Source organism: Phyllobates terribilis, unplaced genomic scaffold (genome assembly GCF_046119375.1).
Source record: "Phyllobates terribilis strain yellow unplaced genomic scaffold, ASM4611937v1 Scaffold_8__6_contigs__length_399053987, whole genome shotgun sequence".
NCBI classification, from domain to species: domain Eukaryota; kingdom Metazoa; phylum Chordata; class Amphibia; order Anura; family Dendrobatidae; genus Phyllobates; species Phyllobates terribilis.
In genome coordinates this window covers 283,665,174-283,681,942 of record NW_027362768.1, presented here as the reverse complement: position 1 = coordinate 283,681,942, position 16,769 = coordinate 283,665,174, and the positions used below count along the sequence as shown (strand labels likewise).

The 16,769-nt window shown below is 39.2% G+C and overlaps 1 protein-coding gene across 3 annotated transcripts in view; it reads right to left on the bottom strand.

The window, feature by feature from the left end:
* Positions 1 to 3,956: 3,956 nt before the first annotated feature.
* NOL8 (nucleolar protein 8) overlaps positions 3,957 to 16,769 on the bottom strand; it is a 40,089-nt gene continuing 27,276 nt past the window's right edge. For all 3 annotated transcript variants that reach the window (XM_073644324.1, XM_073644325.1, XM_073644326.1), the window contains exons 11-17: positions 14,801 to 14,942; positions 12,983 to 13,066; positions 11,176 to 11,462; positions 9,883 to 10,006; positions 8,890 to 8,957; positions 8,628 to 8,710; positions 3,957 to 4,317 (exon numbers count right to left, since the gene is read on the bottom strand). In XM_073644324.1, coding sequence (XP_073500425.1) covers positions 4,264 to 4,317; positions 8,628 to 8,710; positions 8,890 to 8,957; positions 9,883 to 10,006; positions 11,176 to 11,462; positions 12,983 to 13,066; positions 14,801 to 14,942 — 842 coding nt within the window. In that variant the 3' untranslated portion in view covers positions 3,957 to 4,263. The remainder of the gene's footprint in view (positions 4,318 to 8,627; positions 8,711 to 8,889; positions 8,958 to 9,882; positions 10,007 to 11,175; positions 11,463 to 12,982; positions 13,067 to 14,800; positions 14,943 to 16,769) is intronic.

Genomic DNA, 16,769 nt, shown 5'->3' with positions numbered 1-16,769 from the left:
GAGCCATAGTTGTTGTTTAACAGGAGTGGTCCACCTCTAAGTCAGACTGAAATGCCTTGGGCGACCAGTCGTGTCGACCTCTCCTGTTATCCGAACTTTACCTCTTGCAGCTGTATTCAGATAAAATCCAGAGGGTTTCCTTTCTCTATAGCGGACTATTCAGAGTGTAATGGATCTGCTACCACTACTACGCAGTGTATAGCGGTTGATGCCACTCTCAATCCTAAGCTTCATTGTGTAAATGTCACCTTGCAAAATCTAATATCAGGTTTTACCTCAAATGACACTCAGTATCAGGGAAAAAATATGGAACAATTAAGCACCACCTTGTTATCTAAATGGATTGCTAGTCTGTTCAACAACACTGTTGTTGGAGCACCAGAGAGTTTATATATTGTATGTGGACATCAGGCTTACAAGTGGTTACCCAATAATTCCACAGGAGTTTGCATACTGGCCTTTCTGACACCTTCTACTTTTATAGTACCACACACAAGAGTAGATATTAAAGCAATCCCTCTACACACACTGTACAGGCGAGCTGCAGACGACAAGCCCGGACCAAATGGTAAACCACATCTTGTAGAAATGGGGGTGGCTAACATTTTTTAGTGTCTTATTTATTTACCCATTCATAATGCAAATGTGGGATAAGTTGGTAGAAGCGACTGATTATCTAGATGACCAGATCTTCCAGATTCTTGACATTCTCAATACATCTAATATTGTACAGAAACAACTAATTGCAGTTACTAACCAACACACCATAGTGCTAGATTACTTGACTGCTAGAGAGGGCGGGATGTGTCAGATAATAGGCCCTACCTGTTGCCACTACATAGACCCTGCCAGAAATTTCCAGGTAAAGACCAAGTTAGAGATAGAGAAATGAGGGATGCGTGGCTCCAAGAACATCATGTCAACAAAGATTCCTGGTGGAGTGACACTTTCGCATTTCTTAATCCTGTCAATTGGTTCAAGGGTATAGGTGGATGGCTAATGGGTATCTTACAAGGTATTCTACAAATAGGGATTTTGATATTACTAGTGTATATAGTTGCTAGGATTAGTATATTTGCTATTAAGAGATTATGCAAGAAAACACACAATATTAAGCATCACAGGCCTGCAAAATATAATGCCACTTCTTCTATAAACATATATGATGAGATTTACAAGGAAGATATTTGTCGGTGAACGGGATTCGTCCCCTCCAGGCTTTTATAGCATGGGGAAGTAGCTGATGAATAAATTGTTTTGTAAAATAATAAAAAGGGAGGAGTTGTTGTGGTTATTTTTTTTTTTTTTAATATCTAGATATTATTAATTTAGATAAAAACAATTTATATTTTTGCTATGTATGAAGTCTGCTTGAGTGTTTTCTAATTTTACATTGTGGAATGTCTGACTAAGATACTTGTTTCCTGAAAAGTCCTTGACAAGAAGGTTTACGCTGAGCCAAGGGAAATTTGTTACTAATAAGTCTATTTCGGTTTTCTGTAACAATGAAGTTCTGTTCTGTCTAGCTAATAAATATGGCGAGTCTTTGCTGCCACACGAGGAAGACTCTACCTGCTGACAATATATGTCACATGTATTCTGTCTCTCTTCCTTCATCGATGAAGTATCTTAATTTGAATCTCACTGGCAATGTGAAGACCCTTTGCTGTCTATTCCAAAGTTCTCCTTAAAACAAAGAGGGTCTCCATAACACAGGATAAACAAAGCCTAAAATACATGAGTTTGACAAATTTTTAACCTTTTCTTTTGCATGTATTTTTTTATGCGTTCCCCCCCCCCCCCCCCCATTCATTAGTATGTCTGAAATCTGCAGCAAAAACGCTGAAAGATTGAGATGCTGCAAATTTAAATCTGCAAGGAAAAAAATAAGCAGTGTGTGCGCGAGACTTCAGGAATTTAGGAAATCCTTCAGGTTTTGTCACAAAATGCTCAGAAAAAAACGCAACGTGTGCACAGACCTGAAACCTGCATTCCAGTTGTGACTTGCAGGCAAAACTTTGGATCCCATCACTTAACTAATGTAAAATGTGTGATACAGTTCATGTAAAAAGTTGGCAAAGTTCAGAACAATGCAAAAACCGGTTTCAGTTTAATTTAGTTAATAGCAAAGTAGTCCAGACAGAAATTGAGCCTTTAATTCAAGGCTCAATATCTGAGACTTTTATTGTATGGGGCTAATCACTTATTGGCAGGTAGCTGTTAACTACCCACTACAACCAATATATATACATCCGACAAAGAGGTCATTTATATTCAATAAAAAATACCTTTATTATAACAAATTGGGTACATGGTGGCAAAGAAAAAGAGCGCACACACACATGGTAACACCATATTATAATTAAAAAGTGTTAATTGTTGTTGTATACAGACAGGACACCAGAGCTACATGACAGTAACACTACTCTAATTAGAAATTCAATATAAATGCCACTATTTAAGTCCAAACTGCTACAATAGCAAGGTATCAATCCCAGGTAACAAAAACTTAAAATCAAATTAGGCGCAACCAAGAACATAACTGGCAGTGTATGTCCATATCAAGAGATAAGTAACATTTAAGTTCATTAATAGTTATTGGTGAGTTGCGCTACATGCTCATCATATCCATATATATGTAATTATATGGTGTTCTAATGGTTCGTACCTGATTTATGAGACATGAACGTTTTGTAGTGGCTCTGGGCTCAATGGTCCTGCTGCTGGTGCATGTCTCATAAATCAGGTACGAACCATTAGAACACCATATAATTACATATATATGGATATGATGAGCATGTAGCGCAACTCACCAATAACTATTAATGAACTTAAAGGTTACTAATCTCTTGATATGGGCATACACTGCCAGTTATGTCCTTGATTGCGCCTAATTTGACTACGTTTTTATTACCTGGGATTGATACCTTGCTATTGTAGCAGTTTGGACTTACATAGTGGCATTTATATTGAATTTCTAATTAGAGTAGTGTTACTGTCATGTAGCTCTGGTGTCCTGTCCGTATACAACAATAATCAACACTTTTTAAATTATAATATGGTATTACCATGTGTGTGCACTCTTTTTCTTTGCCACCATGTACCCTATTTGTTATAATAAAGGTCTTTTTTATTGAATATAAATGACCTCTTTGTCGGATGTATATATATATTGGTTATAATTTGTTTCCGATTGGTCAATCCAGTCAGCAGATATACATCTTCCTACTATGTGGATGTTTTGGACTATTAAGACTACATATAAATATAAATGTATATCATCTGCTCGCCCTTTGCAATTTTTTCTTAGCTGTTAACTACTCGTCTGCTGCCCAGTGCAGATTTCTCCCAGCTTAGAGCTGTTACGAACTGCTCCTGGCAACAATTCTATTTACTGTGTCGACAGGTTGTCACTGTCAACGTCATGTTGAATGACAGCTGGCTCAGCCAAACACGGTGGAGAACTGCCTTGCCAATCAACATGTAGTCAGCAGCAATACCCCGTTGCATCACAGGAAGCTTAAGAATCACCAGCATGATCAGCCCACAATCGCTCTGAGCTAGAAGAGATCGGAGCAGGGCTGCACAGCACTAGGAAAAAGATAAATAAATGAGTCCTGAATAACGTGTTAAATGTTTGGGATTGTTCCCTTACTGAAAGATAATTCTTTACAAATATTGCAGTTTTCATATGAACTAAAGCAAGTTTCTTACAGGATTTTCCTAAATCTTACAAGTTTCTAGGGCAGTTATAATCTTCTAACACTTAGCCGCCCTCTTCTCTTGTGTTTAAAATGCAAAGGTGTTGTTTCAAGTTACATAAAGAGGAATCATTTCGTCCCTCAGGGCTACAATGCGGTCTGCAATTACTACTACTGTTCCTTCAACCAAGCGATATCTGCTCTGAGTGTCAAATTGCAAATACATAGCTAAAAACACGCATAAACAAAATGGAATATACTTTGGAAGTTTTATTCACAGATAAAGAACACAAAATAGAAATTTTTGAAATATCAATCAAAAAATACTTTACGAAAAGTATCTCAGCCTGCAATATTTTCTTTGTTACACGTTTGCAGTCCATTTAAATAAAGGAATAAAGTCTTTGTAATATTGATGTCTGTGTGATTTCTTCCACAGGAAGCAGTTTTATGGTTATACAGATAACAGATTACAGGTCATTGTTTTGTGATGTGAAGTAATTCCTCAGTAGTGTCTCCTATGTATATGCACGAGAGACCGGACTACTGTGCTAGGGTCAGGCTACTGCTTGGTTTTCAGTTTCCTCTTCGCATCTTTGTGCCTTTTCCTGCATTCCTACAGCAAGAAAGAACAAATAGTAATAAATGAGAACTAACAGCAATAAACTGCATGACAGCAAGATACATCAGGACAGCACAGTGGCTCAGTGGTTAGCACAGCAGCCTTACAGCACTAGGGTCCTGGGTTCAAATCCCACCAAGGACAACATCTGCAAGGAGTTTGTATGGATTTCCTCCGGGTTCTCTGGTTTCCTCCCACACTCCAAAGACATACTGATAAGGAAATTAGATTGTGAGCCCCCCAATGGGGGCAGTGATGATGAGGTCTGTAAAGAGCTGTGGAATAAGATACCGCTATACAAGCAATGCATACTAATAAAGAAATACATCTGCTTACTTAAAATAATAAATCCAATATGCCGGTATTATCAGAACGATGGGCTGAAATGCTGCCGAGTCCTCAGAGGTTATCTTGATACAATTCCCCCTTACTTGAATCTTTGGCCATCACCAACTCAAGCTATAAGGAAATATTTACAGCCTCCTAACGGTGCTTTTTAATTGTACAGACTTTAGGCCTGTTCCGTCCAATTGGACCAATATCAGTCATAGGGTAGAGACAGACTGCCGTAATTCTCGTGCAAGGATCGCATCGTAAGCCTCGTACTGGCTGTCTGCTCTCCTGATCTGAACTTGACAGCTGCATAGAAAACACTATCATGCCCATGTCAGGAGAGGTGCCGGCCAGTCCGTTCAGTGCGATGCGATCATTGCACGAGTTACACGGCAGTCTGTCTCTGCCCTAAGAGTCATTTTACAAGAGCAGATTTTCTACCAAAAATGCAAGTCAAATGGCATCCGTTTTACTTTAGTTACATGGAGAAATTATTGGCTCAATGCAAACAATATGGGGACGAAAAGCAGTTACTGTTATCATTCATCCCCATTCAGTATGCATTTTTGGAAGCACATTCTCATGTAAAAAGGGATGTGCTACCAGCAACTGAAGATTTTTATGTCCACCATAAAAAGGAGATCAGATAAACCAGTGTTGGCTGATCAATGACATGTTTACAATTAAAGAAAAAATTAAACTGAAATCCAGTCACAATTATGGAATTAAATATAAATGGAATCCTGAAGACAACTCCATTATAGAAAACCAAAAGGTCCTATCCGAGGATGATGATGGCACACGGGGTAGATGAGAATTGGTTCTAACCTAGCAAAACTGTGCGCCAACTGAGAAGCAGCAACTATATAAGAACCTTTGTTTTGGAGCAGAAAACACTATTTCCACATTGTTCAGAGACTTAACCAAAGTATTTAATAAAGAAATCAATACATTACAAATTAATGTTTCAATAACACCAATTCCACACTGCAGTTACTTTGATATCATCACGGTGCATATAACTATGACTGGTGTTGAGAATGTCTCTAAAAATTCGATTCAGGTATATTCGCTCAATTAAAATGAATTAATCCAGCCAGGAAGGTGTTAAAAAGAAATCTTATTACCTTTCCTCATCCCTCATTTTACCTGTCCCGCCACTGCCTGTCCTCAGACCATCTCTTATACCGTCTTCTTTCCAGCTGGGTCTTCCATTCATTAGGCCCCACAATTAATATTTATGGACTTAGTAATAAAGTATTAATTAAGTCTCAATCTTATCGCATCCAGTTAAACATGTGTGGAAGGAAACAGATTATACAAATTATACGTAATTGTAATTTACAATAAAAAAAAAATTTCACCAAGAATAAATGTGACTTGGTGCACAACTATGGTCGTTAATAAATTTGCAATGTACCTTGGGACGATTCAATAGTTATGCCCAAAGTCACATTTATTCTGGATAAAACATTTTAATGTAATTTACAATAAAGTATAATTTTTATAATCAGTATTCCTCCATAAACATATATTCACTAGGCCTCACACTGTCACTGAGGTCTAGTGAGCCATAGCGAGAGAAAAAAAAATACTAATCAGATTCTGGTGCATACAATTTTTTTTTTTTTTTTTGGACAATTCAAGGCAAATTCAATTCACCATGAATTGCTTGTCTATACTTATGATTATAAATGAAGGTAGTGCTAAGTAATAATGAGATCTTAACAAGAGCAATTTCACAACCTGCTCTGCAAATTAATGTGCTACAAGATGTAATGACCAAATGAGGGAACGAATTTTGACTCCTGCCTACAATACGGCCTTGCAAGATTATCAACATTTGCTAATGCTTCTACAGCGGGTGAAATAAGTATTTTCTAAATAAATATATTTGTAAAGATGCTATTGAAATGAAATTCTCACCACATTGTCGGTAACAACCTATGCAATCTACACAGGCAAAGGAATCAAACCATAGAAGTCCATAAATTATGTGTAATAATAAGCAATGACACTGGAAAAAGCTATTGAGCACATGGAGAGGAGCAAAAAGCCATGGAAAGTTAAGACACCAGCTGAAATCATCAGTAATATCAGAAAGTAATCCTGCCACTTAGTGAAAAATAATATCAGCTGGTTCAACTGATGGCCTTTAAAAAAAGTGTCTCATTACCAGGGTGCCACATAACAAACATCTCATGATGGGTAAAACCAATGAGCTGTCTCAAGACCTTTGCAACCTTATTGTTGCAAAACATACTGATGGCATTGACAGAAGAGTTTCTAAACTACTGAAGGTCCCATGGAGCACTGTTAGGGCCATAATCCAGAAGTGGAAAGAACATTATTTCACCACACACAGGCCACAGCCAGGTGTTCCCCACAAGATTTCAGACAGAGGAGTGAAAAGAATTATTATACCAGTTGTCAAAGGACCACCTGTAGAGAGCTACAGAAAGGCCGCCTGGAATCAGTAGGCACAATTGTTTCAAAGAAAACTATAAGTAATGCACTCAATCTCCATGGCCTGTATGCACGCTCACCACACAAGACTCCGTTGCTACACGAAAAGAAAGTTCAAGCATATTTAAAGTTTGCTCAACAACATTTAGACAAGCCTGTGAAATACTGGGAGAATATTGTCTGGTCAGATGAGATCAATATTAAAACTTTTAGGATGCTACAATATACACCATGTTAAAACACCATACCAACAGTGAAGTTTAGAGGTGGCAGCATCATGGTGGGGGGCTGTTTTTCAGCATACAGCACTGACAAACTTCATATAATTGAAGGAAGGATGAATGGATAAATGTACCAAGACATTCTTGATAAAAATCTTCTGCCATCTACCAGGAAGATTAAGATGAAACAAGAGTGGATAATTTAGCAAAGACAATGATCCAAAACACACAGCAAAGGAAACACTCAATTGGTTTCAGAGAAAGAATATACAGCTGCTAGAATGGCCCAGCCAATCACCTGACTTGAATCTAGTAGAAAATTTATGGAAGGAGCTAAAGCTCAGAGTTCATAGAAGGAGCCCAGGGACTTTCAGGGTTTGAAGAGTTTTTGTGTGGAAGAATGGATCAAAATCACATCTGAGCAATGTATGCAACTAGTTTATCCATACAGGAGGCACCTTGAAGCTGTCATCACCAACAAAGACTTTTGTATGAAGTATTAAATTTCAGTAAGCGTGTTCAATACTTTTTCCCTGTGTCAGTTCTCATTATTACACAGTTTATGGACATCTGTTGTTTAATTTCTTTGCCTGTGTGGATTGGATGTGTTGTTACCGACATCTGGTGAGAATTTCATGTCAATAGCAACTTTAGAAATATATTAACTTTGAAAATAGGTGGCGTGTTCAATAATTATTTCACCTGCTGTATAAGCAATGTATGCAACAGTTATTCCAAACCAGAGTAGATTTTATAATCCTTATGGACTATTGGCGACTGTGGATGCCACATTACCCACTGAACAACAAAATAGACTTTTAAACTAAAGTAATACCTTTCTAAAACATGTGACAGCTGCAACCAATAACTGATCTCAGTTGTTTCATGCTGTCCATCTCAGCACGATTGATTGAGTGCAGCAGTCATGTTTTGTAGATGATAAGTCACCCTTGCAGCCGTGTACACAAAGTCAGCAGAGGGGGCACTGGAACAGTAGGGGCGGGTAAGAACCTTATTTTGTTACTTTATAGCAATAATTACTTTTGCCCCTTACTTCCCTCCCCCACGTATATTTCTCTGTACACAAAAATGTTGGCACAATACAAAAACTGTTCAAGACAGCAAAAAAAAAAAAAAAAAAAGCACCCATTTGTAAATGTTGCGCCAAATTCATGAATTGTATGCATCATTTTAATAAATTTGGCCCCAAAGAACGGAAGCTAATACCACAAGTCAGGTGAATTAAAAAACCCCGCAAAAACTGAGTTGGGGGTTAATCCTTACCTCCATAATGCTGTCTCTCATGTGATCCCAGTCTTTTGCCTTTTGCTCAGATTTTGATGATCGGATGAACATCTTTGGACCTTCTGTATATACATAGGATATAGGGAAAAATTACCCATTAGCTAAAGTATTATGCTTAGAAAGGAATTGCAGCTAACAAAAGCCAATGGACCAGCAGAAAAGTTATAGCCTAAAGGAATATGTAGGATATATAGCAAGTGACTGATTATATATCCTGTTAATACGTTATTAGCTTATTTACCTTTTAACCGCGTGTCACCTTTCACAAAAAAGAAAAACCTGATGCCGCTGCTCCTCTCCAAGTGCGAGCTACAAGAGGAAGAAATAATGAAATGTTCACATTACTCCTCTCTATGGCACATATCTTCTACACAGTTTAATGGGATGGTCCGAAAATATAAAAAAGGTCAGCGGTTTTCAAATATAAACTTACTAATATGATTTTAGTTTTGAAAAAGTTACCGATTACTCAGTTTCACTCCCTGTGTCATCATCCCTGAAGTTTTTAGCTTTTTTGTTAAATGGTGATGTTCCAACATGGTGTCAGGGAGCTTCGACCCACACCCCCACCATGTGACAGTGACATGTATGAAGGGGGTTGGCTGTCTGGCTCACTCTAATGGCTAAGTCAACCCCCTTCTCTGTTAGGAGAACTGAGCCAGCCAGGTCCTTGAAACACATGATGGGCACACAGTGAGGAATTGCTCTGCCACAAAGACGGTTTTAGTACGCTGCAGTTTTCAGAAAAAAAAAAAGTCCACTTGAAGGGAACCTGTCACTCACTTCATTCTGCCCTAACTACGGGCACGATTGCAGCCAGATATATGATTCTCTGAAACGCTCGAGCATTTCAGAGAGAACAATTAGAAAAATCAAGCCGAAGAACATAGAAAGAGATCAGATTCATTCAATGTGGTCCCAAGCTGGATTTTCCTGCCCTGTTCCAGGTGATTGACAGGTCTCTCCCTATGTACACACATCTGAGAGACCCATTAGTCAACTGGGGCAAGGAGCATCCGGACAGGGACAGCAACAGACTTATCTCGTCTACTATTGTTTTAGGCTGAATTATCAAACTAAGCATTTTAAATGGTGCAGATACGAGACCCATAAACACATGGCACACATTTACTGCAGGGAGTGTGATTATTTACAGGTCAAGATTCAAGTGGATGGGGAATTAAGACAAGAGCATCTGCACAATAACTTCAGGCCTTCAGGATAGGGACACCACCTTGTATTGGCTGCTGGTACAGTTGTGTCCTCCTCCTCCTCTTCTTCAGAGCTGCTGTCCTTGAATCTAGGGTCTTCCTGCCACGCCACTTTAGCTGCTTTGATAGTTTCAATCTTATAGGGTTCTGTAAAGAAATCAAAACAGCAAATTGTGGTAACTAGTGATTCGTATGTGCCTCTGCCATGGCATAGAAAATTTCCATAATGTCAGAGGTATAGTGAAAGAATCAGTGTATATAAATTTATCCTTTATCGATTAGTTATTCAGATTATCAATTGTTGATCAGAGTAATTTTTACTCCACCAGGTACCATTGGCATTATTGTCTATGTGTGACAATATATACAGCGATAAATACAACAGGACTGCACAGAGCACACCCATTTGTATTATGCAGCCAAGCAGATACATGCATGGGAGATGTACAATTAAAATGGTATTCATTTTTTTTAATTTTTTTATCAAGTTGTCATAACCATTTACTAAGCATACACCATGCAGGGGAGTTCTGTGTGCTTATAAAGACAGCACTTGCCTTGCTAACCTCACGAGAGCGACAGCCCCTCCCGATATAGCATTACATCATGTTGGGTTGCCCGCTTTGATACGAGCATGCATCATTACCAGCAGATGATGGCTGCATTATGCTGAGCTCCGCCCACTGCTGCTACTCCTTAAATACCGCTGTCAATCAGTGACGGTGGCATTTACAGCACCCATCGTTTCTCCCTCAAGAGCGTCAATGGGTCAGTATGGCAGCCGGCGGAAAGGGATATAGATATATCTATCTATATATGCATACCACACTACGGCGCCATTTTATTGAACACACTACACTTTATGCAAATTCGCATATACAGCGCCTTCAACAAAACGGTGACGGATATCACAGTATGCCCAGGCGCTGTCTCTGGCGCCATTTTATTGAAGTATTACGTCAACATAGCAGTGTGCACGCACCAACCATCGCCATTATCCCCACAAAATACAAGCTCTCATATGGCTATAAAAAGGCTCTTGGAAGAAGTGGCGTTAAAAAAAAAAAAATTGCCCAGTTGAGTTGTTTTTTTTTACATTATATTAACTTTTGTTTTCAGGTATAATTACATAGGGTTTTTTAGTTTTTAGATTTTATTGAGTTTATTTGGCGCTTAAATTTGCAATATAAAACAAATGTTAAATCTTGCAAGTCTAAGAATTTGCTAGATTTCTTTTAGATAAAAGGTAGCTTGTGTTTCACTATAATAAGTGGGTTGTTATGTAGTAAAAGAGCCTTACACGCCAGCCATCTTACCATCAGGAGACGCGCTTTCCTCTGTACTTTTTCCAAAGAAAGAAAACGTGAATCCCGCAGTCTCCTCCGACTTCTGGAGACTGAGTTCCACGTGTGACATTGAGGTTTCAACTTCCATCTTTTGGGGTTCCTCCACTTTGTCCCATGTTGTTTCCGGCTCCTCAGTGGCTTGAGGTTTTGGGGCTCCAAATACCTCTTTAAAGTCTAATATTACCTCATGGAAAATTTCTTTGGAGACTTCAGGTAGTTTTTCTGCTTCCATTCGCTTTTTCTTTCTTGCCGCTTTACTGAAGAAAAAAAAAAAAATCTTTTTTATAAAACTTTCTTTGAAACACTGCAACATTCAGGAGTAAAGCATAGCCTTGTATTAAAGGGAATGTACAGTCAACTGACATTATGTCACATAAGCGCTGCAGCCAATCAGTAGCCACTGATTGGCTGCAGCACTCACACACTTCCCTTGAGCAAAACCTTAAATATCTGATGGAAGTGTAAGGGAAGCAGCCTAACAGTGACCGACATTTGTAATGTCACATGAGCGCTGCAGTCAATCAGCAGCCGCTGATGGGTTGCTTCGCTCAAACTTCCATCAGATGTTCAAGTTTCGTGCAAGGCAAGTGTGAGCGCTGCAGCCAATCAGTGGACACTGATTGATATGTCACATGCAGCCAATGTCACGCTAGTGCTGGGAGACCCAGCACAGACAGCACTGGAATGTCCCCAATTCGGAAGGAGGAGAGTATAAGGTTATTCTTCTTTAACATGGGGTCCTACAGCAATTAAAGGGATAGTACAAGTAGTACAAGGTAACCTACCAGTGATTTTAAGCTGCCAAAGGTTCAAGTAGCATGAAAAAGATGTCCGGTTCCCTTTAAGAGCAATCTGTCTATAGATACAATGACATTGGAACAACTCCTTTGCATAAGTCTCTTCTAGGATGTTTTTCTGTTTTTTTTGCTATGTTTTTTTTAAACCTTTTATAAAAAATAAAAAAAATAAATAAAAAAAAGTGCACCTTGAAAGCTTTGATGCCTTGTGACAGACTTGTTGAAAAAAAATAACTGGGACTTCTCTATCTGATTGGGGTTTTCAGAAATTCATGCACAAGATGCAGGAAAAAAAACTTAAAATGGAATGGTAAGAAGATGGATTATAAATAGCAGAAATGAATTGAACAAATCTTCCACCTTTTAACATACCCAACGTCAGGAAGGAGGCCTTGTATTCAGTAGGAGCAGTGGGGTGACTGATGTAATGACACCATTAACCCTGCAGCTTCATTTTATGGTCCAGAGGGACAAAATCGCCCCTTAAACAGCTTTCTGTGTGTTTATTTTAAAGAGGGTCTATTATGGTGACAGCGGGCATTATACTGCAGCATCTATTACATGTGTTAATAAATGATTGACCCATACATTGTATTCTAATAAGGTCATTTGGAGACATGTTATACATGAAATATTACGTAGAAGTGTTGCTGCGATAGTGAAGGAATAATTTAAGTATCTTTGTATGACAAAAAAAACTGCACTTATGCTCTGCCCTATTCACATATCTGCAAGTCATGGACCGTGCTTGGATCGGAAGATCAGGTCTGATCACCAGGTCTTTTGAGCCGGGCTACCGGCCTCACAAGCCTTTAGCTCAGGTCAGGAGACTCAGCTGTAGGGCCAAGATTTCCCCATCAGAAAACAATGTGTTTCACAGATTTATGAAGCCAGGCTTATCCTGTATACTGGGATCACAGATCATGTTGTGTTTTGCAAAAGGTAATAAATAATAATGCACTTCAGCTTATGACATTTACCTTTCTTTTTTCTCCTCTTGTGCTTTTGTTTCAAACATTACATGGTCCTCCTTGGTGGGATCATACTGAAGGGCATTCAGATCTCTGAAGAATAAAAAGAGAGTGTTGATAACACCACAAGTGATTTTTGCAGTCTTCTGATTGGACAGCGCCTTGTTTGGAGCAGATTCCATGAAGATCCGCTTCAAATAAGTGACAGGCATGCTTTTTTTCCAAACCTCTTCAGTAAAAAAAAAAGTGCTCAGATAACTCCTCATATGAACAGCAAAGTGGATTTCACAGAAAAATGAATAGGAAGAGTTTTTCAAGCATTTTGAGGTGCATGTTGGAGTCAATCTACTCGAAAAACTGCATGTGAACAAAGGATAACTTTTTTTTTTTCTTTATTTCAAATGACAAAAGTCCTGGTCTCAATAACCCAACACAAATCACTTAAAATACCAAGTAGAAGCACTCAGATTCTGCATGAGCCAAGCGCCCAGCTGAGTACGGCCTCAATACACCTGATTTTCATAAGACTAGAATCTGAAACATTAAGATTTGGTTCATATTTATTGGGAAAGCAGCCAAAGGAATTTATTAATAAGATGTTTTCTGACATTTTAAAAGATTTTATCTGTAACCCTTAGCGATTACTAGAAAGAAGGGGCTTCAGTGGTGCAATATACAGGACCCCATAAACACACCAGACGAATAATGTGTCAAATAAACCCGCTGAGGGATCTGGATCAGACGTCAGTGTAATGTGTATTGGGGGCTCTCAGCTCTCCCCCTGACAGATGATGTCATGGAAGATAAAGTTCCAGCATGTCGCATTTCACGACGATCCTTTCGTCCTCTGGGAGATAAATCGTGTTTTTCAGCAACTCAGAACACAGCCGAGCAAAATGCTATTGTGTATTGACGAGTCGGTGGGGCCTATGTTGTGCCCCTTTATCGTATTTCTGTGGTCAGAAATATCCCATTCACTACAATGATACTGTATGCCCATGTTACCTGAATCTTTTAAAGGTGTGGTGGGCATCCAGAGTCTCTGTTTCTACGATGTGATTTCTTTGCCCATCACCGTCTCAACTTTGGATATGCCTAGTTTTGGCCGCTGCCTGTACCTCTAGTATAACGCTTTGGCCCCACAGGTCTCTTCATACATTTCTGTATTGCAAATCTGTCACCTAATACCAGGAGTATCTTTAAGCATTTACACATAGATGTATTCTTCTCTATGTACTTCATTGCATTGATTTGATCTCTATGTATATACAGCCGGACACTTACAGAGTCTCCGCCTGTCCCACTCTTCTTTCACTATGTGAATTCAATTCAAACTGGTTTTGATATATTTTTTTTAATGTTATGTACTAAACTTCTACCTATAAACTAGCAAAGTAAAATTTCATAAAAAAAAAATACATACTGGGGAGGAAGGAATTGATTTAAAGAGGAGAATTAAAAGACTACAAAGTCATAAAGCACAACTAATGGAGCAACCTTTCAGCGACAAGTCTTAAAAAATGAACTTTATTTGTCTATATTAAAAAAATATCTATACAACTATTACTGTTAGGTAAAATTAAATGGTTAAAATAATGCTCTATGCGCCAGGATGATGGGCATTTTCGAATTGAAGATGTGCCTAAATTCTAGATTTTCCAAAATACTGTCTATACCTGTACCCACTATCACTGCACACACAACATCTGTCCACTCCGCCATGGTTTACCATTCCTGCAGTCACCAGGGGATCGAGACATTGGTAGGACTGACTGAGTGTAGTAAAACTGCAGTATAGTAGCAAGGTAATACAACACATTTTCTTACTTGAATATCTTTGCTTTAGCCGCCTTTTTGCTTGCTGGCTGTGGCTCCACATTAACGTTTAGAACACTTTGCAAGATGTCCAAGTTCTTCTTCTTTTCAGCCGACAGACTATCATCATCAGCCTGTGATTTTGGGGTTTTTTCTGTAACAGGCAATTTATCATAATTACACAGAAACATAGGGAGGCTGTTAATATTCTTTATGCATATGGAAGTAAAACATTAATTGTAGAAGAAAGCTATGGATCTTCTTCTTCCCAGATGCAGCAGCCACAAAATTCAACTAAATTTACAAGCAAAGCAAAAATCTCTGTCACAGTCACAATGCTGCATGCAACTTGTATTACATCGTCTTATTGCCACCCTCATGTATAGTCAGCCGACAAGTGTATTGAGCAAGGATGGACACGTCTAGTGGGAATGTGGCTGGAAGTACGCAAATCGCATACCTGCATGCTCCTGGCACAGAAGAACCCTTACAGGGCACAGTGTGCTCTCGGAGGATTCAGAAATCTGCAGTAACAGATTGACCGCAAGGCCAGACAATCCATTTAAGGAGAGCACACAAGTAACCTCGGAAGTCATAGGAGACCACAATGGAAAATGTTTGTCAAATATACAGTCATGGCCAAAAGTTTTGAGAATGACACCAAAATTATATTTTCACATGATCTGCTGGCCTCTGGTTTTTATTAGTGTTTGTCTGATGTTTATATCACATACAGAAATATAATTGCAATCATATTATGAGTACCAATAGGTTATATTGACAGTTATAATGAGTTAATGCAGCAAGTCAATATTTGCAGTGTTGCCCCTTCTTCTTCAAGACCTCTGTAATTCTCCCTGGCATGCTCTCAATCAACTTTTGGACCAAATCCTGACTGATAGCAGTCCATTCTTGCATAATCAATGCTTGCATTTTGCCAGAATTTGTTGGTTTTTGTTTGTCCACCCGTCTCTTGATGATTGACCACAAGTTCTCAATGGGATTAAGATCTGGGGAGTTTCCAGGCCATGGACCCAAAATCTCTATGTTTTGTTCCATGAGCCATTTAGTTATCACCTTTGCTTTATGGCAAGGTGCTCCATCATGCTGGAAAAGGCATTATTGGGCGCCAAACTGCTCTTGGACGGTTGGGAGAAGTTGCTCTTGGAGGACATTTTGGTACCATTCTTTATTCATGGCTGTGTTTTTAGGCAAGACTGTGAGTGAGCTGATTCCCTTGGCTGAGAAGCAACCGCACACATGAATGGTTTCAGGATGCTTTACAGTTGGCATGAGACAAGACTGGTGGTAGCGCTCACCTCTTCTTCTCCGAATAAGCTGTTTTCCAGATGTCCCAAACAATCGAAAAGGGGATTCATCAGAGAAAATGACTTTGCCCCAGTCCTCAGCAGTGCACTCCCTGTACCTTTTGCAGAATATCAGTCGGTCCCTGATGTTTTTTCTGGAGAGAAGTGGCTTCTTTGCTGCCCTCCTTGAAACCAGCCCTTGCTCAAAGAGTCTCCGCCTCACAGTGCGTGCAGAAGCACTCACACCAGCCTGCTGCCATTCCTGAGCAAGCTAGGCACTGCTGGTAGTCCGATCCCGCAGCTGAAACAGTTTTAAGATACGGTCCTGGCGCTTGCTGGTCTTTCTTGGGCGCCCTGGAGCCTTTTTGACAACAATGGAAGCTCTCTCCTTGAAGTTCTTGATGATGCGATAGATTGTTGACTGAGGTGCAATCTTTGTAGCTGCGATACTCTTCCCTGTTAGGCCATTTTTGTGCAGTGCAATGATGGCTGCACATGTTTCTTTAGAGATAACCATGGTTAACTGAAGAGAAACAATGATACCAAGAACCAGCCTCCTTTTAAAGTGTCCAGTGATGTCATTCTTACTTAATCATGACTGATTGATCGCCAGCCCTGTCCTCATCAACACCCACACCTGTGTTAATGGATCAATCACTAAAACGATGTTAGCT